This window comes from Cololabis saira, chromosome 19, assembly GCF_033807715.1.
Source record: "Cololabis saira isolate AMF1-May2022 chromosome 19, fColSai1.1, whole genome shotgun sequence".
Classification (NCBI taxonomy): Eukaryota; Metazoa; Chordata; class Actinopteri; order Beloniformes; family Belonidae; genus Cololabis; species Cololabis saira.
Genome location: NC_084605.1, coordinates 5906250 through 5933712, shown reverse-complemented (window position 1 = coordinate 5933712; position 27463 = coordinate 5906250). Strand labels below are relative to the sequence as shown.

Below are 27463 nucleotides of genomic sequence, written 5' to 3'. Positions count from 1 at the left end.
GTTCCTGGTCTCTTGTACGCCTAACGGGTTCGTAATTATAAGGCTGTGGCCTGTCATATTGGTGTGAATACACATTCACAACCTCTTCAGTGTCACAACTAACATTAAGATCCATTATTTTTCCTATTGTTGAAATTCACCGCGCTCCCTCCCGCTACGTCACCTCCGGTTCAGCTTTTTGAGATGCGGAAGTAAAATACTCTCACAAAAACAACTCTGGAGGTCACTGTAGTATATATTTATGCGTATTTCAATGAAAATTCAGTTCCTACATTATTTTCCTACACATTGATTCACAGGGGTCTCCAACCTGCAATATGCTCTTTAAGAAGAAACTTAAGAAGAAAGTTGAGAAAATACTTTTTTGGAGAATAAGACTTCTTCTCTTTTTTCTTCTTAAGACTCAACTTAAGAAAAAAATGACACTTAAGAAGATTTTTTTTTCTTAAGAATGTTTTGTGAATCCGGCCCCTGGACGCTCCGACCTGAAGTTCTGGTTCTGAACACTCACACAAAGGTCCCGCTGGACGAGGCTCCTCCCGGCCCGTCTCCCGGCCCGTCTCCCGGCCCGTCTCCCGGTCCATGGCTCCGGAGGAACTGGAGTCAGACGCCTGGTCCTCGGAGCCCGGGACCGGCTGCAGGATTTGCATGTCTCCATGGAAACGGGTCGGAGGGGGGGGGGTCAGGGGCGGCCCGGTGTAGCCCGACACCGGACCGGAGCAGCTCAGTGATTTACATCCACACCTTTATGCAAATGAGGCCGAGCCGAGACCCGAACCATCATCAACATCATCCTTGTCGCTGCTGTCAGGCCCCTCACAACATCACGGACCTGTTCTGCAGGAGTTCGTGGAGTGGTGTGACAGCTCCAAACTGGAACTAAACCCCAGCAAGACCAAAGAGATGGTGGTGACCTTCTCCAGCAGACAGAGGGATCTGGCTGCTGCAGTCACCACCTTCCACGGGAAGCCAGTGGAGTCAGTTGTGGAGTACAAATACTAGAGGTGGGTGCAATTCATCGATGTGTCGATGCATCGCGATGCGTCACGTGACGATTTGTAATCGATTATGGTCCATAATCGATTTTTTTTTTTTTTTAAGTTATCCTATCCAGATTCCAGACTGAAAAAGCTGCTGAATCATTTCATTTTCAAGAATGCACATTTCTTATTGTTCACTTGAAATATGGCAGATAAGTTTGCACTAAATAAATTTGATGGAAGTACATATCTTGTTTACTTGAATTAATGAACTCATTAAATCCAGGGCTTGACCGTTTTCAGTGTTTTCACCAATAGAGGGCGCTCTCATGCAAGTGCAGCTTTCCCTGGTCAAAGTTAAGTAAGTCAAAGAGCAAATGTTTACATAGTCATAAAATACATTATTTTGTGTCTTTGAAAAATACATGTCAAATGTTCAAAAAACCTTGTTATTTACTTAATGAGTGTTGTTAGAGGAACTGAGTTAATTGATTGGCTATTTATTTACAAATGTAGCCACAGATGAAGACAAAATCAATCTTGTATGGAAAAAAGCATTAAAAAAAAAAAAAAAAATCACAATAATCAAAGAATCATGGCACCAATAATCGAATCGAAAATCGTTATAATCGAAGAATCGAAGAATCGAGGCTCCAATAATCGAATCGTGAGGTACCCTTGTTTGCACACCCCTAACAAATACCTGGGCACCATCTTTGACAACCTCCTGAAATTCTCCGCCAACACAGAGGAGATTCTCAGGAAGTGTCACCAACGGCTGTACCTCCTCAGGAAACTCAACTCCTTCGGAGTCAGCACACACATCATGATGACTTTCTACTACGCCTTCCTGGAAAGCATCATGACCTTCTCAATGACCTGCTGGTTCCACTCCCTCAGCATCAGAACAGGAACAGACTGCAGAGCATCATTGTGCTCTAAAATCATCGGCCTGCCGGTCAGAACTCTGTCTGTGGTTTTCAACCAGCAGGCCCTCAGCCAGGCAGCTAAAATCATCAAGGACCCCTCCCACATACTTCACCCCGCATTTCAGTGGCTCCCCTCCAGGCGGCGCCTCCGGTGCATCGCCTGCAGGACTGAGAGAAGGAGAGCTACTTTTGTCCCTAAAGCTACTCTGCTCTATATCCATCTGTAAATATCCGTCTGTTATTTTTTATATACCAGTATTTCTTATTATTTATTTTTCTTATTATTATAATTATTGTATATACCAGTTTACCGTTTATAGTGTGTCGTTACTCTGATATTATTACTGTGTTATTACTATTGATGCCTCTTGTTTTTGCACTATCCCCTTTGCTAATGTAAACTTCAAATTTCCCCTCTGTGGGACTATTAAAGGATTATCTTATTTTATAACTCCAGCTGCTAAACTCCATCCCCCACATCCACAGACAAGGACTACTCCATACTGTTACATAGTTTACATTATTTACATTCACTGTCGACACTTTATACTGACACTTTATATTTATACCACTACAGTCACTCTATTTTACATTTTTTTATATTTCTATATTTTATATATTCTTTGTACATACTGTACATGCCTTATTTATCTGCTTTTATTTTATTTTATTATTATTCTATTCGGTACTTTCAACGTCTTGCTGCTTACTTGTTCTTGCAATTGCCCCTCGGGGATAAATAAAGTTTTTCTGAATCTGAATCTGAATCAAGGCGCTCCGTCGTCAGGGGCAACCGTCAATCAGCATAAATACCAGCCACCAGGTCAGCTGACCTGACGTTGCTCCGCCCCTCCGGTCGTTTGAAGAGTTTAGTTAATAAATGATTTAAAAATGGTAAATAAACTATTTTTGTTTACTTTTAACCAACCATCTGGTTCCATCAGGAACCAGAACCTGAAGCCCCGCCCCCTCCCCAGGCCCCGCCCCCTCACCTGTCCTGCTCCTGCAGCTGCGGTCTCGGCTGTAGACGGAGGGTTCCGGCGTTCCTGCGGCGCCGCGGTAAACATGGCTGTGGGTGTGGGGGGGCTGTTTGCTACAGCTGCCACCCAGACCAATCAGAGCGCTGGTTTCCTCTGCCAAGACTCCGCCCTCTGCAACAGAGATTTGGGTTTAGATTCTAAACTCCTGCAGCAACGTCTGAACCGAAGACCAAGATTCCCTCCGCTAGCCGCTAGGCAGTGTTGTGCATGAACGAGTCCAAATCAACACGTTCATTTCTGTGAGAACGTTGAACTGAACGCAACATACCGTATGTTCCGCACTATAAGGCTAAACCTAAAAGCCTTTAATTTTCTCAAAAACCGGCAGTGCGCCTTATATATGATCATTACGGTAATTTCTGTTACTGTAGTCAGGGGGATTGTGGGTAATGTAGTTGGTGTCGCTGAAGTAACGGCGCTAAAAACGCCAGGAATCCTCACAGACGTTCAACAGCAGCGACGCTGACTCGCATAATGGGGACTTTGTTAATAAAGTGTGACATACGGTACTTTTCTTCTTGGTTTTTTTGCATTTGCTGTAGGATTTTGTAGCATTTCCTGTAGCGCAGCTCCATCAGGTAGATACATAACTACGTACGGTATTTTACCATATATTTATGCGCCTTATATATGGAAAAGGTTTTAAAATACGTCAAGGTGCGCCTAATAGTGCGGAAAATACGGTACGCAGACCGAGAGGGCTGTGATTGGTTCGCTTGGCAGCAACACATTTCTGGTTCCGGTTCGTGAAGCAGTAGTGAACTTTCAGCGCTCTTTTCTTCGTGTGTGTTTTTTGCACAATAGTTCAATAGTCTTTATCTCTTTGATTCACTGTGACCGGAAAAGTTGGATAAACCATTCAGGAAAAGAACGCACCCCCCTAGTGGTCTGGAGGGGTACTGCACCGCGGCGAAATGGAGTGACGGAGAAGTCCGGAGGGTTCACGACGGCGTCACGGCAACGGCGTAGGTTCTGCGTTGGTTTAACGCAGAACCATAATCCAGCCTTTAGAGTCAACCTGAGCGTCACTCCTGCAGCAACGTCTGAACCGAGGACCACGATTCCCTCCACGAGCCGCTAGGCTCCGATAGGCGCTAAGCTCCGCTAGCCGCTAAGCTCCGCTAGCCTCCACTAGGCGCTAAGCTCCACTAGCCGCTAGGCTCCGATAGCCGCTAGGCTCCGATAGCCGCTAGGCTCCGATAGCCGCTAGGCTCCGATAGCCGCTAGGCTCCGATAGCCGCTAAGCTCCGATAGCCGCTAAGCTCCACTAGCCGCTATGCTCCGATAGCCGCTAGGCTCCAATAGCCGCTAGGCTCCGATAGCCGCTAGGCTCTGATAGCCGCTAGGCTCCACTAGGTTCCGTGAGGCGCTAGGCTCCGATAGCCGCTAGGCTCCGATAGTCGTTAGGCTCCGATAGTCGTTAGGCTCCGATAGCCGCTAGGCTCCGCGAGCCGCTAGGCTCCGATAGCCGCTAGGCTCCGATAGCCGCTAGGCTCCGATAGCCGCTAGGCTCCGATAGCCGCTAGGCTCCGATAGCCGCTAAGCTCCGATAGCCGCTAAGCTCCGATAGCCGCTAAGCTCCACTAGCCGCTAAGCTCCACTAGCCGCTAGGCTCCACTAGCCGCTAGGCTCCGATAGCCGCTAGGCTCCGATAGCCGCTAGGCTCCGATAGCCGCTAGGCTCCACTAGGTTCCGTGAGGCGCTAGGCTCCGATAGCCGCTAGGCTCCGATAGCCGTTAGGCTCCGATAGCCGCTAGGCTCCGCGAGCCGCTAGGCTCCGATAGCCGCTAGGCTCCGATAGCCGCTAGGCTCCGATAGCCGCTAGGCTCCGATAGCCGCTAGGCTCCGATAGCCGCTAGGCTCAACTAGCCACTAGGTTCCGCGAGCCGCTAGGCTCAGATAGTCGCTAGGCTCCGATAGCCGCTAAGCTCCGATAGCCGCTAGGCTCCGATAGCCGCTAGGCTCCGATAGCCGCTAGGCTCCGATAGCCGCTAGGCTCCGATAGTCGTTAGGCTCCGATAGTCGTTAGGCTCCGATAGCCGCTAAGCTCCACTAGCCACTAGGCTCCGCTAGCCACTAGGCTCCACAAGCCTGTAGGCTCCACTAGCCGCTAGGCTCCGATAGCCGCTAGGCTCCGATAGCCGCTAGGCTCCGATAGCCGCTAAGCTCCGATAGCCGCTAGGCTCCGATAGCCGCTAGGCTCCGATAGCCGCTAGGCTCCGATAGCCGCTAGGCTCAACTAGCCGCTAGGCTACACTAGGCTCTGTGAGCCGCTAGGCTCAACTAGCCGCTAGGCTCAACTAGCCCGCTAAGCTCCACTAGCCGGCTAAGCTCCACTAGCCCGCTAAGCTCTACTAGCCCGCTAAGCCCCACTAGCCGCTAGGCTCCACTAGCCGCTAGACTGTGCTAGGCTCCACTAGCCGCTAGGCTAACCTAGCCTGGACTCTGGTTTCCAGGGTCCAGCTGGATCCTTCCAGGCCCTGGTCGGCCTGGAAGGATCCAGCCGGTCTCTACCTCTGTACCCCTCCTTAGATCCCAGTTACTGAGGTGTTCCTCAGGGTTCTGTCGTGGGGTCTCTAGTGAACCAAACCCCCCCGATCCAGCATCAGACTCACCTCTGTGATGAGCGTCGGCGTCCAGACCTGAGGAGAGAGAGAGAGACGTTACACCGGGCCGGGACGGGGTCGTCATGGAGACGGCGGAGGGCGGTACCCCAGAAGGTGTCGATCAGCGTGCTCTCCTGGATGGACGAGTCGTCCAGCAGCGAGGAGAGCAGCGACGCGTCGCTCTGCAGGCTCTCCTGCAGCAGGGGATTGTGGGAGATGGGCGGCTGCAGCAGCGACTCGGAGCAGGAGGTGGAGGACAGCCGGTGGCACCTCCGGTTCCTGCTGCCCCTCCAGGACCCCCCGCCCGCCCCCAGGCTGAAGGAGGAGCTGCAGGGAGGAAGACTCCGGTCCAGCAGGCCTTCGTCCAGCCTCAGGCTGCGTCTCATCACGTCCCGCTGACAGGAAGTGGCCCGCGGCTCGCCGTCCGAGTAGGCGGAGCTGGGGAGGAGCAGGGAGGGGGAGGAGTCACTTACTGCGTTTACAGCAGGGGTGTCAAACTCATTTTGCTTGGCGGGCCGGATTTGACCAATTTTCTTCTTGCGGGCCGCACGCTCAAAATAACAAAAACGGTGCGAAAATTCTAATTCTTTTTTTTTTTTTACTATTGTTATCTAATTCAATATCAGTTTAGTTACTTTTAAAGGAAATATGCACTTTGTTTACACTCTAATTATGTAAAATATATTTCTTCGGGATCTTTTCCTGAAATTTCTCTTTTTTTTTTTCAAATTATGTAAGATACTTTTAATAATTTTACAAAGATAAACAGAAACAAGTATGTTTTTTTTATATTTCGCTTTTTTATAGGAAATTTAATTAAAAGCAAAATCTTTCTTATTACATCCGAGAGTGTTTCTTTGTGATTTAGAGATTTTTCCAGTACAATTAAGTGTATTTATTTTTAAAAATTGGCGCGGATATTTACGCCAGTGTGCCGAAAAAGTCAGCACTTCTTTTAACTGTTTTACTTTGTCACTATCCTCGTATTCAAAACTGAAATTCTCTGAATAAATACCTTCTATCATCTATTTTAGCAGTGATATTTTTCCTGCGAAAATATATAATAGTAGTCAGTTAATAAAAATAAACGACCGTCTACAAAGAAATAAAATCGGCAAATGCATTCTAGAAAAACTAAAAAAATGTGGAAAACTGCTCTATTTGTGGAATAACGATGGATTTGTAGAAGAAATATATTATCGGATATGCTGTGATTCATGGAAATTATTTATGCCTTCCATTTTAGTAAATTAACATTTCATTTTTTTGCGTTGGAAACTTCTCGCGGGCCCATGAAAATCTCTCTTGGGCCGCACATTTGACACCCCTGGTTTACATGCATCAATAACCCTTTTAAAACCTGAATATTGGCAATAACCCGAATTTGCACGGCCATGTAAACACCAATAACCCCTTTGAATAACCAGAATTTGCTCATATTCAGGTTTTTAAAAACCTGAATATGAGCCCTGGGTTACTCCTTTTAAAACCTGAATATTGGGTCATGTAAACGCCAAACAGAATATCCCCATCAAACGGAACAGGAATTTGTTTTCTGTGCATGTTCTGTTCACAAGGAATCCTGGTCTTTTGAGTCCAGGAAGTTCTTATAAACACGGAGAAACCAAGACCAGGAGGAGACTAATCACTTCATAAATGTAATGGAGGATATGAACATTTCTGCATTTGTAGACGGTAGAAAGTACCGGGATAGAAGATTTACAAGAAGGTGAGAGAAAAGTTGCGCGCGAAGTTTTGAATTTGGATACAGGAAGAAGAAGCAGAAATGACGCTAGTCACATCACGTTCTCTGCACGTCGCTGGTTTGATCCCCCAAATGATTAATTACCATATATACAGGGATAACCCTGTTTGCTCACGCATGTAAACGGAATATTTCAAATGTTTCAGTAACCAGAATATTAGCAATAACCCGAATTTTGACTGCATGTAAACGTAGTCAGTGCCGGTCAGACACACATCACCCGTCACCGTGACAACCGGAGCAACGCCGAAGCTACGACCTTCTGGACCTTCCGGTCCCGGGCCGCTCAGAACCCACCAGGACGGTTTCCACGACAACTAAAACACCTGACGCTGCCCCCCGCCCCCCATCCATCCCATCAAGATTTATCTCAAATCCACGATTTTAAAATCATTTTCACTAAAAACTACTCAAATTTAAATAAAAAATAAGGTCAAATATTTAGATTTCTGTCACTTTACTTCATTTTTCAAGACACACTACCTGAATTAGAGCTAAGATTATTTTATTAAAACATTTATTTTTATTTATTTACATTTATTTATTAAAACTTTATAAGTGCTAAATACTTAAACGCATGAATTCTTCAAGTAAAACAGACAAAACAAAGGCGTAAACGCGGTTATGCTTCATGTTTTCATGAAAAAGTTGTCTTTGCGTTTCATTTTTGTGGCTCCTCCCACCGCCACGCCCACCTGGACATACCACGCCCACTTCCGGGGGTTGCCCCGCCCACCCCGGCTATGCCACGCCCCCTTCAGTCACCCAGGTTAAATAGATTGGGAGATTAAACAAACCCAGTTCCTGAGTGACTTTAATGAGCTTAAAACGTTAGTATCAGCTGATAGTTTCCATGGTAACCGGAGCCTTTCAGCCCGACCCGGCCGACCTTGTAAAAGGACCGGTTGGCCCGGTTCTCGACCCGGTTCTCCGGGTACAGGTGTGATTCCAGCCCATAATCCTCCCGACCTACATACGGCACCACAGAAGAAGAAGGAGGTACGTACAGGTCAGTCCAGCCCCAACTGTGCAGACCCTCGTCCTCATCGCTCATGAGCCCGGAGAGAGAGAGAGACTCACTCCTCCCTCACTCCCTCACCCCCTCACACACACTCATGGACACACACACACACACTCACACACACTCATGTGTACACACTCACACACACACACTCGCTCCATGTGACAGCCGGCCGGCTTCCACTTCAACCTGAACACACTTCCTGTTCCTGTCGCAGCTCAGTGACCCGGTCAGACTCCGCCCACAGAGAGAGAAAGAAAGAAAGAGAGATACAGGGCGTTTACATGGGAAATGTAATTCCTTTTTAATTCAGAATTAAAATTAAATCCAATTTAAAAAGGAGTAAAAATTACCATGTAAACACCTAATTCCTAATGAAAATGGCCATTCCGAATTAGACTTAATTCCAAAGTAAGTGGCTGGTTTATTCCGATTTTAATGTCATGTATACACTTATTCTATGGAGCCAAATCAGGGCCAAAAGTTTTGCTAATTTGAAAATAAAATTTGAACCTGAATTTTTTTTTTACAGTTTCAATTTAATTTTTTTCAGTTTCAAATCTTTTTATTTCAGTTTAAAATCTTTTTTTCAGTTTCAAATCTTTTTTTTTCAGTTTCACGTCTTTTTTTTTTCAGTCTCAATTTTTTTTTTCAGGTTCAGACTTTTGGCCCGGATCTGGCGTGGGGGGCGTGGCATCAACTGAGGGGCGTGGCATCATGAGTGACAGCAGAACAGAGAAGGCGGGGGACGTTCCTCAGTCATGTTGCCTTCAGGAAACGTAGGTTGCAGAAGTTATCAGTAGAAGTATGATTCAACACTGTATATACACTATATTCACGTGATTGGCAGTGGAAAAAACTGATATTAGTGACACATTTCTGTTTAAAAAGCTGTTTTAGACCGTACTTGGCACCAATCGCAGTATAAAAGCAATAAACTATGCCAGACTGTACAGTTCAACCTCCACACTTTAAAGTTTGACATTTCCCACTTCCACATGCTACCAAGTACGATGTCACTCATGATGCCACGCCCCTCTCAGTTGATGCCACGCCCCCCACGCCAGATCAGGGCCAAAAGTCTGAACCTGAAAAAAAAATTTGAAACTGAAAAAAAAAGATGTGAAACTGAAAAAAAAAAAGATTTGAAACTGGAAAAAAAAGATGTGAAACTGAAAAAAAAAGGATTTGAAACTGAAAAAAAGATTTGATACTGAAAAAAATTAAATTGAAACTGTAAAAAAAAAAATTCAGGTTCAAATTTTATTTTCAAATTAGCAAAACTTTTGGCCCTGATTTGGCTCCATATTATTCCACTTTAAATTAATTCCGGGCTGCGTCCGAAATTCCACACTTCCACCCTAATGAGTAGCAAAATGAGTATGTGAGATTTTTTATTGCGTCCGAAACATTAGAACGTACACAATAGTATGTACTATCCATACTCATTCTGGAGAAATGTTTTAGTGTGGATTGATGGACACTAGCCGAGCAGAAACTTCCCACAATGCAATGCAGCGGCGTTTGGTTGCTAAGTGATATGTATATGTCATAAGTATAATATTAAGTATAATAATATGATTATATAATATTAATATTATAATATTCATATATAGTAATATTATATAATGTCATCTTGTTTCGACCAGAATAAACGGGAAAGAGCGGAGCGGTGCTACTGGTGTGACAGGTTACCATGGTAACAACTCCCCTCCCTCCCAACGGCAGGAAGTGACGTGTGCTCTTAATAGTACGTCCGAATTAATGCACACTACTGATATTAACTCAAAAGTGTGCCGAATTTAAGCATACTTTTTAGTATATACTTTTTAGTCTGGCTTTTCGGACGCACCGCCGGTCTTTCTTTCTGCTCGTTCCCTCGCCCGTCTGTCTCCATGACGCTTATATTCCGCGATGGGCTTGTTTTCCAAACAAAGTTTCAAGATGGCAGCACGCAGTAAACGCCCGGTCAAGAGCAGAGACCATTTATTTAATAAATAGCTTGGAGGACCTGGAAATAATTAAAAGAACAGATGGAAACAGGAAACATCAAAATTGTGAGCTTTTCAAAGTTGTAGCGGCTAAAGCCTGAGTTATGGTTCTGCGTCAAATCGACGCCGTGCCTACGCCGTCACCGTGACGCCATCGTGAACCCTTCAGACTTCTCCGTCACTCCATTTCTCTGCGGTGCTGTACCCCCCGCGACCGCTAGTTAGCGATCTTTTCCTGAATGGTTTATCCGACTTTTCCGGTCACAGTGAATCAAAGAGATAAGGACAACTATTGTGCAAAAAACAAAACCAAAAAAAAAAAACACACACACACACATGAAGAAAAGAGCGCTGAAAGTTCACTACTGCTTCAAACCGGAAACGCGTTGCTACCAAGCGAACCAATCACAGCTCTCTCCTTCTGCGTGTTGTCTGCATCGCCTCGACGCGTAGTTACAATTTTTGGGAGACGTGTCAGTGACGGCGTCAGTGATGGCGTGTGGTCTGCGTCGACGCACGGCGTGGGCACGGCGTCGATTTGACGCAGAACCATGTTTCCATGTAAACTCGAAGGAAAATTGTTTAAATCGGAATTATTTAATTTGGAATAATTAATTCCGAATTAAAAAACATCATGTAACCGTGGCCAAAGAGAGAGAGTGAAAGAAAGAAGAAGGTACGACCCGGTTCAGGGACTCCTCGTATCTGAGACCCGAGAGTTTGGTGTCGACCATTTGATTCCACATCGGTGTTTGACTCTGAGACTCCAGAGACAGATGTTGGTTTTATTTCTTAAAAAGCCATTTAGAAAGAAATCACTGCATCAAGACAGGGATTTATATCAGTCACGTTTAGATTTATCCATTTACCAAGTTCAACTGAAAACTCAACGTCTTTAGACGCCTCACATCTGTCCACATCTGTCGAAACCCCAACAGGAACTAAAAGGTTACTGTTCACAGACGGCGTCTTTGAGAGCAGGAAAAGCTGAGAATTTAAATCAATGTAGTTTATCCAGAAATACGCTGAAAGAGGAAGAAGTGCATTATTTGGACTCAAAGATGTCAACAGGTTTTGACAAAATAAAAGCATGAATAAATGGATTCATTTCCTCAACATCTGGACCGAAGGACAAACTGTTTGATTGACAGCTGTCAATCAAACGTCCCGACCAACTGCATGAGGGAAAGTGAATAAAACTCAAATATTCCTGCGCACGCACGCACGCACGCACGCACGCACGCACGCACACTTAGAATATTGTGATAAAGTTCTTTATTTTCTGTAATGCAATTAAAAAAAACTAAATGTCATACATTCTGGATTCATTACAAATCAACTGAAATATTACAAGCCTTTTATTATTTTAATATTGCTGATTATGGTTTACAGTTTAAGATTAAGATTCCCAGAATATTCTCATTTTTTGAGATAGAATATTTGAGTTTTCTTAAGCTGTAAACCATGATCAGCAATATTAAAATAACAAAAGGCTAGCAATATTTCAGTTGATTTGTAATGAATCCAGAATGTATGACATTTTTGTTTTTGTAATTGCATTACAGAAAATCACAATATTCTAATGTTCTGAGACAGTCCTGTATATATGTTAATAAGAGCCACATTTGTCTATTACTGTTTGTAACTATTTAAATCTGTATTCAGTGAGCAGAAAAAAAACGAAAAAAAAAGGAAAAATTTCCTGTCTGGCATGTTCATACTTCATAAAGCTTATTCTTCTTATTCTAGTGACTAGCGATGATACTGATCATTTAAAACAAATGTTATTTCCTTCTTGTACAATTTCAATGATGTGAAATAAAAAAATACTAAAATGGAATAAAATGGGTAAAAAACAACCTTTTATTGTCGTTAATAACTATATCAAACATGAACTCTGACAGAGTTCGTCCTGCAGCGTGAATCTGCCCCTCGGGGGGTAAATGATCGGGTTACAGGCAGTACTGGAGTTGAGGGGGATTTAAGGGGGATGGCACCCTCCCCCCCTGAAATAAAAACGGTCCAAATCATCCCCCCTGAAATAAAAACGGTCCAAATCATCCCCCCCTGAAATAAAAACGGTCCAAATCATCCCCCCCTGAAATAAAAACGGTCCAAATCATCCCCCCCTGAAATAAAAACGGTCCAAATCATCCCCGCTGTAAAACTGCCATCCCCCCTTTCCATCCCTTATGTCATTTCATCAATGAATGTGGTTTTACTGCTATTTCAACATTTAGAGTCATCACCAGAAAAATAACTTATTTGACAATTTTCACCTGTTTCAAGTAAATTTTCACTTGAAATAAGTAGGAAAATCTGCCAGTGGGACAAGATTTATCTTCTCATACGAGCAAAATCTTTTCCTACTTATTTCAAGTGAAAATCTACTTGAAACAGGTGAAATTTTTTGTTTTTTCCAGTGATGAGTCTTGTTTTAAGTGTAATGAGATTTTTTTACTAAAATGAGACATTTTAACTAGAAATAAGACAAATATTCTTGTTAAGATTTTGAGTTTTTGCAGTGATCCATCTTACTTATCCTGCACTGTTAACCCGAATAAGTTCACAGAACTCAAAAATTGTTGTGTAACTGATTACACCAAAATATTTAAGTTATATTTTTAAATGTTTTAATTGTCTATTTTCCTCAACTCATAGTCTGTGGGAAATACACTCATAATTTTTAATATTCCTCAGCTCATAGTATGTGGGTAATACACTCAATTTTTTTTATTTTCCTCAACTCATAGTCTGAATAGAATAGAAGATAGAAATACACTCAAAATGTTCTAAGTGAAAATCTACTTGAAACAGGTGAAAATTGTTTTTTTTTCCAGTGATGAGTCTTGTTGTAATTGTAATGAGATTTTTTTTTTTACTAAAATGAGACATTTTAACTAGAAATAAGACAAATATTCTTGTTAAGATTGTGAGTTTTTGCAGTGATCCATGTTACTTATCCTGTGAAGGACAGAGTCATATTGATAAGTTCAGAAAAGTGTTTTTTATTGTTGTGTTTTGATGTATTTGATGTAAGCCCAGTGGATATTTAAAGATTACAGAAGGCTGCATTTAACTGCTGCTATGTCATTCCTGCAGAATTTCTGCAGGTGTTTTGGTCACTGCTATTATTTGATATATATCATATTATTTGTAATCAGCACAAATTATTTATCCCCATATGATAAAATCCACCATCCCCCCGATTCTTTTTTTTACAACTCGAGTACTGGTTACAGGTGAGTTTCTGACCCAACAGCACCGGGTTTGGGTTCGATTCCGACCCAAAACTCGCTCATCTTCAACAACACACGTGTCTGCAGGGTTTAAATGACAGCCGGCCGCCGCCAGCCAATCAGCGACGAGCTCGGATGAGTGACGTATTGGAGAGCCAATCAGATTCGTCAAAGGGCGGGACCCCGCGAAAAAACAAACTTTAGGTTTGCTAAAGTTAACTTTATCTGAGTGAAACGCAGGAAAAAATGAAATTAAAGTTTAGAAAAACAGTGAAAAAGGAAAGTGTGTTTTACCGGCAGCAGAGCTCCGCGGTGACTCCGGCTGGAGACTGACGTCGAGGGCGAAATTAAACCACCGTTTAAATAGGGAAACTTCGCTCGAAAGTCCACAAAAACACAGGCATTATCAGCCAAACATCCAGGTTATCGGGGAAAACCGCGACACTGACGGAAAATCTGATACTGACGGCTGTGCGGCTTTTATAACCTCGTCAGCGCCACCGCGTGGCGGAGCGCAATATCCATGGTCCAAAGGCTCTACAATCACGGCAAGATGGTTCCCTCCCCCCTCCGCGTCCTGTTGTTTATCTTGGAGAATAACGGATACTTATCTAAGAGAGCAGTCCGCTTGGGATAAAAGTGTGCAATCTAACTGACAAAATTAGTTTGTTTCTTTTTTATTTCTTTCTGGACCCAGAAACCTGGAGTTAGAACCAAACACGATGAGGCATCTTTCAGGTTTTTTCAGTTTGTGGAACAAACTCCCAGAATGCATCAGGGCTGCTGAAACTCTCAGTTGCTTTAAGTCAAAGTTGAACACTTTTTATGTATAGCTGCTCACAGTGCACTGCTACATGTATTTCTTGCATCTTATTTGTTTATTTCTTTTTTAACTTATGTCTGTCTGTCTTTAATTTCTGATTTTAAACTATTTTACTTTTAATGCATTAAATCCTTTAATGTAAAGCCCTTTGAATAGTGTCAATTAACTTGGCTTGATTGGTTCCTCGATAACCTTGTGAAACAGTTAGAAATGCCTTCTTTTATCCAACATAAAACCTTGAAAATGCTTCCCGTTCTCACCATTTAATTCTATCGATTTAAAAACTAGAAGATAAACTACCAACATCTTTTTCATTTTTTTAAATAAGCAGAATGAACATACTTATTATCGCTTATTGGATTCATACTTAAGATAATACAGTTATTCATTTTAAAGTTTGAAGATGTTTAAGGCTTTTGGGAGCTATTTAGTGAAACTCTTGCGTGTGTTTAAATCTGAAAGTCCACACATAACAAGACAGGTGCTCGGAGGAGAACAATTTTGCAAAAAAGAGCCATAAGAATAATCAGTAGAAAACGATATAGAGATCCAACAAATCCATTATTCCTTCAGTTAAATTTCATGAATTAGTAGACTATAGTATTCTGCAAATTATGTTTAAAGCTCATAAGAAAACTTTACCAATCAACATTCAGAAAAGATTTGAAAAAAGAGAAAGCAAATATAACTTAAAAGGAACAGAGATTTAAAAAAAAAGAAAACAAGATTCAGGACTAAATTGATGGAACGTTGTGTTTCTGTAAAATGAATCAGTTTATGGAACAATCTGAATAAAGAAAATAAAGAATCCAAATCAAACATTACATTCAAAAGAACAATTAAAGCCTGTATGTTAAGGAAATATAATGAAATATGTTAGTTAAGTTTGATTGACGTACGCATTGTCATGAAAGGTATAAACATCGATTGTTGTTGTTGAATGGTATTAACTGAATTGTAACTTGGCTATTTTATTTTTATTTTTTATTTACTTTGTTGTTTTTTTAATTTTTTTATTTACGTTCTTTGTAAATTGATTTCTTGGGTAAAAGGGACATTTTAAATAAGATTCTTCTTCTTTCTGCTCCCTTTCATTCACAATTTAGGAACGTTTGTGTTTATATTAAATAGTTTGTTGTTTTATTTTATCAATGAATGAAATAAAGAATTTAAAAAAAATAATAATAATGAACCAGGAACCTTCATGTGACAGAGCTGACCGCTGGAATTAATATAAAACTAACTTTTTATATTCTACACTAAAATAAGATTTCCTTATGGGGCATTTGTTGTCATTTACTTGAGGTAAACGTGGATGAGGCGAAGACGGAAGTACGCGGTAGGTATCATCTCAATCGAAGAGGGCTAGCGCCGTGAACCGGAAGTAGACCGGTCTACGGGGCTTGTGGTGCCACCGATTTACACGTGTTTTCAGAGGAGGCTCGAGAAAACAGGTAGGAGCTTATAAATGCATCATTCCCGTGGATTTAAACCTCAAGAGAATGAGAAAATAACTGTGTCTATGTTGATAAAAGCTCTAATTAGATGGCCCCGGTTGCAGAATTCCTTAAAAAAACATTAAAGTTCGAAGTTGATCAATGTGTTTTCTGTAATGTAGCAGATTAAACTTTAGAACATATGTTTTTCCTGTTTCCTGTGTCCAGAAACTTCTGGTTAGAATTAAGAAACTGGTTACTATTTAGAATAGAATAGAGGACATACCAGTCTTTGATATCTCTATCTGACTTAATAAATATAGTTATTCTCATGGGTAAATATCATATTCAGTGTAGTAAGTGGAGGGATAGCTAACCCGGCTTTGATTTGTTTTTAAATGATTTTAAATTATTCTTCTTATCCCTAAGAAAAATAGACTCCAACAAAATGGCATAAAAAGATTTGTGACGATATATCTTGTTTTCTGCTTTTTTGATGCTCAGTCCTTGCTCCTCTTTTTGGCACTTTTGTTTGCCTGATTTTAAATACTGTGATACTTTTATAGTTTGCACTTTATAAAAACCCCTGTTTGTCTATAAAAAACAAAAAAAAGTCACTTTGATCACTTCTACAATCCTGCCAAACATTCTCCCATGCAAATTAAACATATGTTCTTTTTACTTTATTTAAATAATATTCTATTTTTTATACTTTTTTTAAATTTTATGCCAATTTCGCTGTATGTCACTTTGATCACTTGTGTAATCTTGCGCAATATTCCCCACGCAAAGTAAACATATGTTCTTTTACTCTATTTAATTAAATTATATTGTATTTTTTATACTTTAATTTTTATTATTATTTTATTTTATGCCACTGAACCAAACAGTCTGGCTGCAAGCGGGATGTAAAATTACCAAAAAGATTTTTGCAAAACATTTGCAAAAAGTACAATGATTACAAATCTTCACATTATGCAATTTCAAGTTGAATTATAACATATATAGAGTATAACTCAAATAAAAAACAAAACAAAAAGCACATTATAACCAGCCAGGGGGGATGAAATTATAACAGAAAGCCAAAACATTTACATACATTTATGGTTTTGATTGCTTTTGAATTAATAGAAAACTTAATAGAGTCCAGGTACTGTTTTAATTCACATTGAAAAGTAAAAAAAGAGGGTTTTTTGTGTAAGAATTTGGATTTGTGGATGTGGAATTTTGCGAGGATAATCAACAAATTAATATGATATTCTTTTGGCTTTGTTCTAATTGTTACATGGTCAAAAACACCAAACAACACATCCTTCCAAAATAATTTGAAATCAGTTCCAATGCTTTCAGACACAAAATTACCCATATCACTCCAAAAGGTTTAAACAATGGGGCACAGCCAGAATAAGTGAGTCTTTGTTTCAGAATTTGCAGAACAAAAAGTACATTTTGAATCGACATTTCTTTTGAATCTTTTTACAATGTGATCATTTGTAGAATAGAATTTATTAATGAACTTAAATGAAATTTCTTTAACTCTGTTTGTCACCAGATATTGGTTGGATGAGAGCCAGACCTTCTTCCAGTTAATATTTTTTACATATTTATTCCAATATGGGATCACGTATGGAACTGAAGAGATATCCCTTTTAAATAAAGTTCTAATTGTTTTATTATTCTTATTATGGTTGCAGGATAGGCAAATTTTGCCAACTGTCGTATCAATCAAAGGTAGCAAGGCTAATTGTCGGGTTTCCATTCTAATTTGAGACTTAAATAACATGCAGGTGTAAAATGACCATAAAGGCTTTGCTTTCCTCCCTCTGACGTCAGAGCGAGACACCAGTGAGACGACAGAGCGAGACACCAGTGAGACGTCAGAGCGAGACACCAGTGTGACGACAGAGCGAGACACCAGTGAGACGACAGAGCGAGACACCAGTGTGACGTCCCTCCCCACCAGGACACCATGACGTCTCTGGCCCACCAGCTGAAGCGGCTGGCTCTGCCGCAGAGCGACGGCGACCTGCTGACCCGCAGAGATGTGGCCTCCGTGCTCTTCGACCCCAAAGACGCCGCCGCCATGGACCGGAGCACCTTCTACGCCCTCGGTAGGTCCCGGTACCGGTACCGGTCCCGGTCCCTGTTAAAATCTATATAAACAACATTACTTCTGCTGCAGGCAGTTCGCACATTCACGTATCACATTTCAATATCTCCTTCCTGGATGGATCAGTACTCCGATTTGTCAATTCCTACAAATATCTGGGTATCTGGTCCACATGAATACATTACTCTCTAAAGTCAGATCTAGAATATGTTTTTTGTTCCGTAATAAAGCATCTTTCACCCGCTCTGCAAAGCTCTGGTTAAAGTGACAATCCTCCCAATTCTAGATTACGGTGATATAGAATACAGGTCTACCTCCAAAACCCTTCTCAATAAACTTGACGTCATCTACCATAATAATAATAATAATAATATCATCTACCACAACAATAATAATAATAATATCATCTACCACTATAATAATAATAATAATAATAATAATATCTACCACTATAATAATAATAATAATATCATCTACCACAATAATAATAATAATAATATCATCTACCACTATAATAATAATAATAATAATAATAATATCTACCACTATAATAATAATAATAATATCATCTACCACAATAATAATAATAATAATATCATCTACCACTATAATAATAATAATAATATAATCTACCACAATAATAATAATAATAATATCATCTACCACTATAATAATAATAATAATAATAATAATAATAATAATAATAATAATATCATCTACCACAATAATAATAATAATAATATCATCTACCACAACAATAATAATAATAATAATATCATCTACCACTATAATAATAATAATAATAATAATAATAATAATAATAATATCTACCACTATAATAATAATAATAATATCATCTACCACAATAATAATAATAATAATATCATCTACCACTATAATAATAATAATAATAATAATAATAATAATAATATAATCTACCACCATAATAATAATAATATAATCTACCACCATAATAATAATAATATAATCTACCACAATAATAATAATAATAATAATAATAATAATATCATCTACCACAATAATAATAATGATAATATTATCTACCACAATAATAATAATAATAATAATAATAATAATAATATCATCTACCACAATAATAATAATGATAATATTATCTACCACAATAATAATAATAATAATAATAATAATAATAATATCATCTACCACACCGCCATCCGCTTTGTTACAGGTGCTCCTTTTAACCTCCATCACTGGTATCACTTCATCTCCAAAACCACCACTAGAATTACCCCATCATCTCTTGGCTCACTACTTAATGAGTGTGTTTACATGGGAAGTTTAATTCCTCTTTAATTCAGAATTACAATTAAATCCGATTTAAAATGAGTAAAAATAGTTGAACTTATGTTAAATTGTAAACTATAACTTGTAAAACTAAATAGAAACCTTGATAAAAAAAAAAAGAGTAAAAACATCAGTAATCTGAACCTACCTGTATGTTCAAGCAGTTACATTAACTAATTACCTCCTTTGGTCATAATTAATTCCAGTTCTCATCTGCAAAGACTCAAACTTCACACATTCATCCCATTCTCCTCCTTCAGAAATCCACTCCCAACATTCATCTGGGATCATTGCACATGTTTGTAACTCTTCCGGACCAGCGCTACCACTTTTTACTCATATTTTTAATGTGTTGTGTGTTTTTTATACATCGTGTTTGTTTCACTGTGATTGAGTGCGTTTACATGGGAAGTTTAATTCAGAATTAAAATTAAATCCGATTAAAAATGACCATGTAAACACCTAACTCCGAATGAAAATGTCCATTCCGAATTAAACTTAATTCCGAAGTAAGTGGCTGGTTTATTCCGATTTTAAATCTGAATAAAATAATTCAGCGATCATGTTTACACTCATTCCTCTTTAAATTAATTCCGGTCTTTCTTTCTGCTCGTCCCCTCGCCCGTCTGTCTCCATGATCTTATATTCCACTGGGCTTGTTTTCCAAACAAAGTTTCAAGATGCAGCACGCAGTAAACGCTGGTCAAGAGCAGAGACCATTTATTTAATAAATAGAAATCATTAAAAGAACAGATGGAAACATAAAAATGGTGAGTTTTTCAAAGTTTTAGCGGCTAAGTTAGTTTTTCTTCCGGTAGTTTAACTTCCGCCCCCCCCCCTATCCAATCAGAACCTTCCCAACCCCCAGACCTGGAGAGGAATTGGAGAAAGACCATCAAACATGTTTTCCATGTAAACCTCAATTCAGAATTACTATTTCCATGTAAACTCGAAGGAAAATAGTTTAATTGTGAATTATTTAATTCGGAATGAATAATTCCGAATTAAAAAACATCATGTAACCGTGGCCATTAACTAATTACCTCCTTTGGTCATAATTAATTCCAGTTCTCTGCTGCTAGTGGTTGGAATCATCTACAAATACTTAAACTTCACACATTCATCCCATTCTCCTCCTTCAAAAATACACTCCCAACATTCATCTGGGATCATTGCACATGTTTGTAACTCTTCCGGATAGGGCTGGGGATCGATTCAAATATCAAGAATCGATTCGATTCCGATTCTTAAGATTCAGAATCGATTATCAAGATTTGATTCGATCCGATATTGATTTGGGTTAGTGTTATTAAAACAGATTTTTCAGCTGTTGCATGAATTAAATAACTGTGTAGTTCTGCAACATATTAATAATAGTATTATATTGAGGTTCAACAGCAAGTATTGGCAACTAATGATGCTGTAAGGACCAATCACCTCCCAGAATGCTGATAGAACTGAAACAGAAACATCATGTGGGTCAGAATTACCAAACAGATCCAGGGAGGAAACAGAGACGGAGGAAATCGCTTTTATTTTTTCCCCATTTATGACAATGTATGCAATTATAAATGAAAACTTTAATGTTTTTATACCTTTAAACATATTTAAAGGCAAAAACATGGCACCAGTTATTCTCGTGTCCAACAAAATATCCTTTCTCTTTTTTGGGCATAAACAAAAAAAGTACCAAAAGTTGTAATGGAATGATGAAAAAAAAACGTTGTTTTTTTTTTAAATCGATTTAAATTTTAAACTTTAGACATATGAATCGATTTTTGGGAATTAATATGAGAATCGATTTAAAATCTGAGAATCGATCTTTTCAACACAGGCCTACTTCCGCTCCAGCGCTACCACTTTTTACTGATATGTTTAATGTGTTGTGTGTTTTTTATATATCGTGTTTGTTTCACTGTGATTGTATGTGACTCTTTGTGCTGCGTCTTGCCCAAGTAAATGAGAAACTGTTCTCAACTGACGTACCAGGTTAAATAAAGGTTAAATAAAGGTTAAATAAATAAAAGTCCAGTCTCTGAGCCTCCCCTCCTCTCTTCCAGGCTGCACCGGGCTGGAGGAGCTGCTGGGAATCGAACCGGCCTTCCTGGAGTTCCAGGACACGCTGTTCAGCCCGGCCTCGGTGACGCTGGAGCGCAGCGTCCAGTCCCGGGAGGTCAACGACAAGCTGGACGCCGGGATCTCGCTGTTCCTGACCCGGCTCTGCCCCTACTTCCTGCTCAAGCCCGCCCTCAAGTGCCTGGAGTGGCTGGTGCACCGGTACGACGCCGCCGCCGCCGAACTAAATTAACTTTTCTTTGGAGAAATGCTCAAAGAGGGGTCACTAATGACACTTTTCCACCAGCACCTATTCAGCTCTACTCATCTCAATTTTATTTTCCACTACAATTCAGCAACCAAAGCAGAAGTAGGAGGTTGGAGTGAAGCTACTGTGACGTATTTGATTGTGTATCTAAACCAGGGGTGTCAAATGTGCGGCCCGCGAGAAGTTTCCAACGCAAAAAACCGAAATGTTAATTTACTAAAAAGGAAGGCATAAATAATTGCCATGAACGGCAGCATATCCAATAATATATTTCTTCTACAAATCCATCGTTATTCTACAAAGAGAGCAATTTGACATTTTTTTAGTTTTCTAGAAAGCATTTGCCGATTTTATTTCTTTGTAGACGTCGTTTATTTTTATTAATTGACTACTATTATATACTTTTGCAGGAAAAATATCACTGCTAAAAAAGATGATAGAAGATATTTATTCGGAGAATTTCAGTTTTGAATACGAGGATAGTGACAAAGTAAAACAGTTAAAAAAGAAGTGCTGACTTTTTCGGCACACTGGCGTAAATATCCGCACCAATTTTAAAAAATAAATACACTTAATTATACTGGAAAAATCTCTAAATCACAAATAAACACTCTCGGGTGTAATAAGAAAGATTTAGCTTTTAATTAAATTTCCTATAAAAAAATAAAAAAAAAACATACTTGTTTCTGTTTATCTTTGTAAAATGATATTAAAAGTGTCTTACATAATTTGAAAAAAAAAAGGAGAAATTTCAAGAAAAGATCCTGAAGAAATATATTTTACATAATTAGAGTGTGAACAAAGTGCATATTTCCTTTTAAATTAACTAAACTGATATTGGATTAGATAACAATAGTAAAAAAAAATTACAAAAAGTGCGTGCGGCCCCGCGAGAAAAAAATTGGTCAAATCTGGCCCTCCAAGCAAAATGAGTTTGACACCCCTGATGTAAACAAAGACAACACTAAAGATGTAGAACCTGGAGGAGATGATAGATGTGCTGCTGGATCTGTGGTTTGTGTTTGATATCAAGTTAAAAAATGAGAGAGAGAGAAGCTTCAAGCGGCAACGCTTTTTTTTTTTTTTGTTAGTTTGTCTCTGCGCTGCTGAAAAGTCCGTTGGTAGCTGAGCAGCTATGAAGTGACAGAGCTCCTGGTAGATCTGGTTGTTCCTTATCTCCGTCTAGTTCCCTTTTTAATTCTCTCCTCAGCACCAGGTTTATGAACATCTGACCCTCAGAGTTGGATCATGAAACAGACTTCTGCTTGAATAAAATGAACAAGAAGCTCCGTCAGAGTTTCCTCCTCCTGACTCAGACGTCTGACTCCAACCCCCCAACCAATCGGTGGCCTGTAGTGTGATGATGTCGGATGCAGCCGATTCATCCGCTTAGAACCTCGGCAGAATAGATACAGACAAAGTATCAACTCGGCACGTTAGACCTCTAGTGGAAAAAACCTAGTTGGGCTGAGTAGGTTCTAGTGGAAAGGTGCCATTATTTTGAGAACTCTGATCAAAACCGATAGGGGCATTATTGGGCGATACCGATGGGTTGCCGATCAATGGTGGTGGTTCTGATGTTGGTGGTGGTTATTAAGATGGTTCTGATGCTGGTTCTGGTTGTGACCCGGTTCCAGGTTCCACGTGCACCTGTACAACGTGGACAGCCTGCTGGCCTGCTCGCTGCCGTACCACGACACCAACGTGTTCGTCAGAGTTCTGCAGCTGCTGAAGATCCGGGACGGAACCAACCGCTGGAACTGGCTCCACAGTCTGCAGGTGAGTCGCGGGCCGACCCGCTAGAACCAACCACTGGCACTGGCTCCACAACACAGTCTCACTCCCGACTCGTCAAAAACTGTCGCTTGGTCAGGAGCCTTTAGCGACACATACTGACGCAAAAGGTTCCCATCTAGATCTCTCTCAGACGCAAGAGGAATACTATTGATTACAATGTAATCCCGTCTGCGGGTTAGGGATGGGTGGTATGGACTAAAAAAATGATCACGATAATTTCTGTCATTTATCCCGATAACGATAAAAATGACGATAAAAAAAATACCAATTCAACTCCACCTTTTTAACTATAAATCTATCACCACATTCAGTCTTTGGAGCCAAATCACTGCTCTAAAAGATACTAAATACTACTAAACTACACCTATTAAATTGAATTAATAAAAACCAATTAAATGAGTACACCTGTACTGCAAAACTGGAATGACTCAGATGAAACAAGTTTGAAATGAAAGAACAGATTCAACATTTATTCAAACTGTATGGCTTAAACAGTGGGATAACAGTTCAAACAGCTAAAGTACCATGTCCTTCAAGTTTTCTTAGCTTATAAAATCACAAAGTAGAAAAAATACAACCTGATAAATAAAGAAACAGGACAAATAAATAAAAGTTCACTGAAAATAAAATCCTATCAGTGATAAACTCTTCTAATATAAATAAAATGTGCAAATTAGACTGTGGTTGGAACATGCCACAAATTAGATACTATTGCAATTTTTTTTCATAATAGTCAAACGTTATATCAAAATGTAACAACCATTTCCTTCTGTTTTTGCAGACTCTGCACATAATAGATGATGTTTGCTCCTCGTCACTCTTCTTAAATCCAAACCAGTTCCAGATAATGGAGCTGGAGCCTCGTTTAACAACGAGCTCCTCGCTCTCAGATCCGCCTCCCCCCATGTTTGTTACACAAAAACTTCATCAACTGGAATTTATCGTTTTTACCGTGAGATACAAATTCTTACCATGGGGAATTTTTTTGACGGTTTATCGTGAACCGTAAAATATCACCCATTCCTACTCCGGGGTTATGCAAACATATCTTAAAAAATGACCGTCATAGGACCTTTTAATCAAAAGAAGTCGGCATAGGCCTAACATGCTCTGCAGAGGGAGATACATAGACAGACTTCATAGACCACTGTAACTTAAACCTCTCCTCAAACAACACAGTCTCGCTCCTGATATCCGCTCATTTTTCAACAGACAAAGTGTGACCATAAAATGTATATTTATATTGTGAGTAGATGTATGTGATGGAAAAGATCAATATATGCATTTATTAGTGCTATTTTAACGTTTTGTCCTGCTGCCTATCTAACCGACAGGAAGGGTTGTGTTCAATGCCGTAACGTATTAAGCAACGTTTCAACAGATCTTTCAGACCTCATCCCTTGATCTATTTTGTTTCTATGAAGTGTTAATGTGGTTTATAATTTGTTTTAATATGGTGTGACTTCCAAACAAGAGCATTTAGTTCAGTATACCTGCAGTAGGATGGATTAATAAACCATGCATGATATACACTCACTGAAGAGAGATTGTGGGGAAAAAATGCATATTTCTGTCTAGAAATGTCATCAAACCACACTTTTAAATTGAAGTATATGCATTTTTTATAAAGAGGAATGAGGAAACCGCTCGCGGTGATCACCTGCTCTGAGCGTCACATATAGCCGCAGACGGGATTACATTGTAATCAATAGTATTCCACTTGTGTCTGAGAGAGACGCAGATGGGAACCTTTTGCGTCAGTAAGGTGTCGCTAAAGGTTCCTGACCAAGCGTCAGTTTTGACGAGTCGGGAGTGAGACTGTGTTGGGCTCCAGAGTCTGCAGGTGAGTCCGGACCGGGCCGACCCGCTGGAAATGTCTGAGTCCGGCCCGGCCCGCTGGTCGCAGAGGACCTAGTGGGCCGGTCCTGGTCAGCTAGGACTCCTATGAAGGTTCTGGTGGTTCCAGTCTGTAATAGTTCTGATGGTTCTGATGGTTCTGATGGTTCTGTCTCCCCCAGAAACCCGGCGTGCCTCTCTCCAGGGCGGTTCTGGTCGTCCACTGCTACTCCGACCTGAGCTTCATGGACTTCATCTGCAGCATGGTGACCCGCTCCATCCAGGTAGGGGCGGGGCTTAGTGGAGGGGGCGGGGCTTAGTGGAGGGGGCGGGGCTTAGCCTGGTGACCCGGTCCATCCAGGTAGGGGCGGGGCTTAGTGGTGGGGGCGGGGCTTAGTGGAGGGGGCGGGGCTTAGCCTGGTGACCCGCTCCATCCAGGTAGGGGCGGGGCTTAGTGGAGGGGGCGGGGCTTAGGTTGGTGACCCGCTCCATCCAGGTAGGGGCGGGGCTTAGTGGAGGGGGCGGGGCTTAGCCTGGTGACCCGCTCCATCCAGGTAGGGGCGGGGCTTAGTGGTGGGGGCGGGGCTTAGTGGTGGGGGCGGGGCTTAGTGGTGGGGGCGGGGCTTAGCCTGGTGACCCGCTCCATCCAGGTAGGGGCGGGGCTTAGGGAGGGGGCGGGACTTAGTGGAGGGGGCGGGGCTTAGCCTGGTGACCCGGTCCAGCCAGGTAGGGGCGGGGCTTAGTGGTGGAGGGGGCGGGGCTTAGCCTGGTGACCCGGTCCAGCCAGGTAGGGGCGGGGCCTCCATTAGTGGGAGGTTAAAGGTCATGTTCAGGTCCAGAACCTGACATGAAGTTTGTCTTCAAGCTTTTATTTAACTTCTTCTCTTCCTCCTCCTCCTTCACCTCCTTTTCCTCCATCTTTTTTCTCCTCTTTCTTCTCCTCCATCCTTCTCTTTCTCCTCCTCTTTCTTCTCCATTGTTCTTATCCTTCTCCATCTTTCTTCTCCTCCCCCTTTCACCTCCTCCTCTTCCTCCTTTATTCTCCTCTGTCCTCATCCTTCTTCTCCTTTTCATCCATCTTTCTTCTTCTCCATCTTTCTTTCTTCTCCTTCTCCTCCTTCTCCTCCCCCCCCCCCCTCTCCCCCCCAGGCGTTCTCCGGACACTCCACCTCCTTCTCTCAGCTGAGGATCATCTTCTCTTTCTTCGCCTCCACCATCGTTGCAGCTCTGGATTCTGCAGAAAACGTTTCTGACGCCGTCATCGCCAAACTGCTGCCCTACGTGCAGAAGGTACGGCCCGGTTCTGGTTCTGGTTCTGACCCGCTGGGTCTGGTTCTGGTTCTGACCCGCTGGGTCTGGTTCTCATAGACATTTAAACGTAGACGCCCCATCGAGCGCTGAGCCGTACGTCAACGTCGCCGCCATATTGGATGTTCAAGACTGCGCTGTAAACTAATACAAGTAAATGGACTTATTTTCATAAAGCGTCTTTCTACAAAGAAATGTATGTTTTACGTCTCATTTATTCATTCACACACGCACTAATATACTTGGGAAACAGTTAGCCACCAAATATAATATATTTAATTTTCTCAGATGGCAAAAATAAGAATTTTATTGATCCCACATAGGAGTAGTTCATGTTATATCAGCTATAAAGAACAAGATAGTGCCGAAAAAACAATATATATCCCCCCCTCACAAAAATAAGAAAAAATAGAGAAACATATTTTCTCATCAACAAAACATATTTTACATAAACATATTTAAAATTTTTCAAATAACGTATTTGAACCTTTTTTCAGACAATAAAATAACTTAAAAAATCTGAAAAATAGTTAAAATATGTTATTTTGTTACTTGAAAATTTTAAAATATTTTTTATTGATGAGAAAATATGTTTCTCTATTTGTTTTATTTTTCTGAGGGGGGGATATATATTGTTTTTCGGCACTACCTTGTTCTCTATAGCTGATATAACATGAATTACTCCTATGTGGGATCAATAAAGTTCTTATTTTTACCATCTGAGAAAATTAAATATATTATATTTGGTGCTTAACTGTTTCCCAAGTATATTAGTGCATGTGTGGATGAATAAATGAGACGCAAAATGTACATTTCTTTGTAGAAAGATGCTTTATGATAATAAGGAAAAACAAGGAACAAAGAGGGAAAAAAGATGAAAAAAAACAGGAAAAAATAGGAGAAAAAAAAGAGGGAAAAAAGAAAAAAAGAAAA

General features: G+C 40.6%; 2 protein-coding genes across 2 annotated transcripts in view; one reads left to right on the top strand and one right to left on the bottom strand.

Moving 5' to 3' along the window:
- Positions 1-14025, bottom strand: part of LOC133419762 (SUN domain-containing protein 2-like) — a 103003-nt gene extending 88978 nt beyond the window's left edge. The window contains exons 1-4 of the mRNA XM_061709176.1: positions 13866-14025; positions 5662-5993; positions 5565-5591; positions 2902-3060 (exon numbers count right to left, since the gene is read on the bottom strand). Of these exons, the coding sequence (XP_061565160.1) occupies positions 2902-3060; positions 5565-5591; positions 5662-5941 (466 nt within the window). The 5' untranslated portion in view covers positions 5942-5993; positions 13866-14025. The remainder of the gene's footprint in view (positions 1-2901; positions 3061-5564; positions 5592-5661; positions 5994-13865) is intronic.
- heatr1 (HEAT repeat containing 1) overlaps positions 8270-27463 on the top strand; it is a 66664-nt gene continuing 47470 nt past the window's right edge. The window contains 6 exon segments of the mRNA XM_061709175.1: positions 8270-8319; positions 17794-17941; positions 21327-21543; positions 23227-23368; positions 25405-25506; positions 26372-26512. Coding sequence (XP_061565159.1) covers positions 17800-17941; positions 21327-21543; positions 23227-23368; positions 25405-25506; positions 26372-26512 — 744 coding nt within the window. The 5' untranslated portion in view covers positions 8270-8319; positions 17794-17799.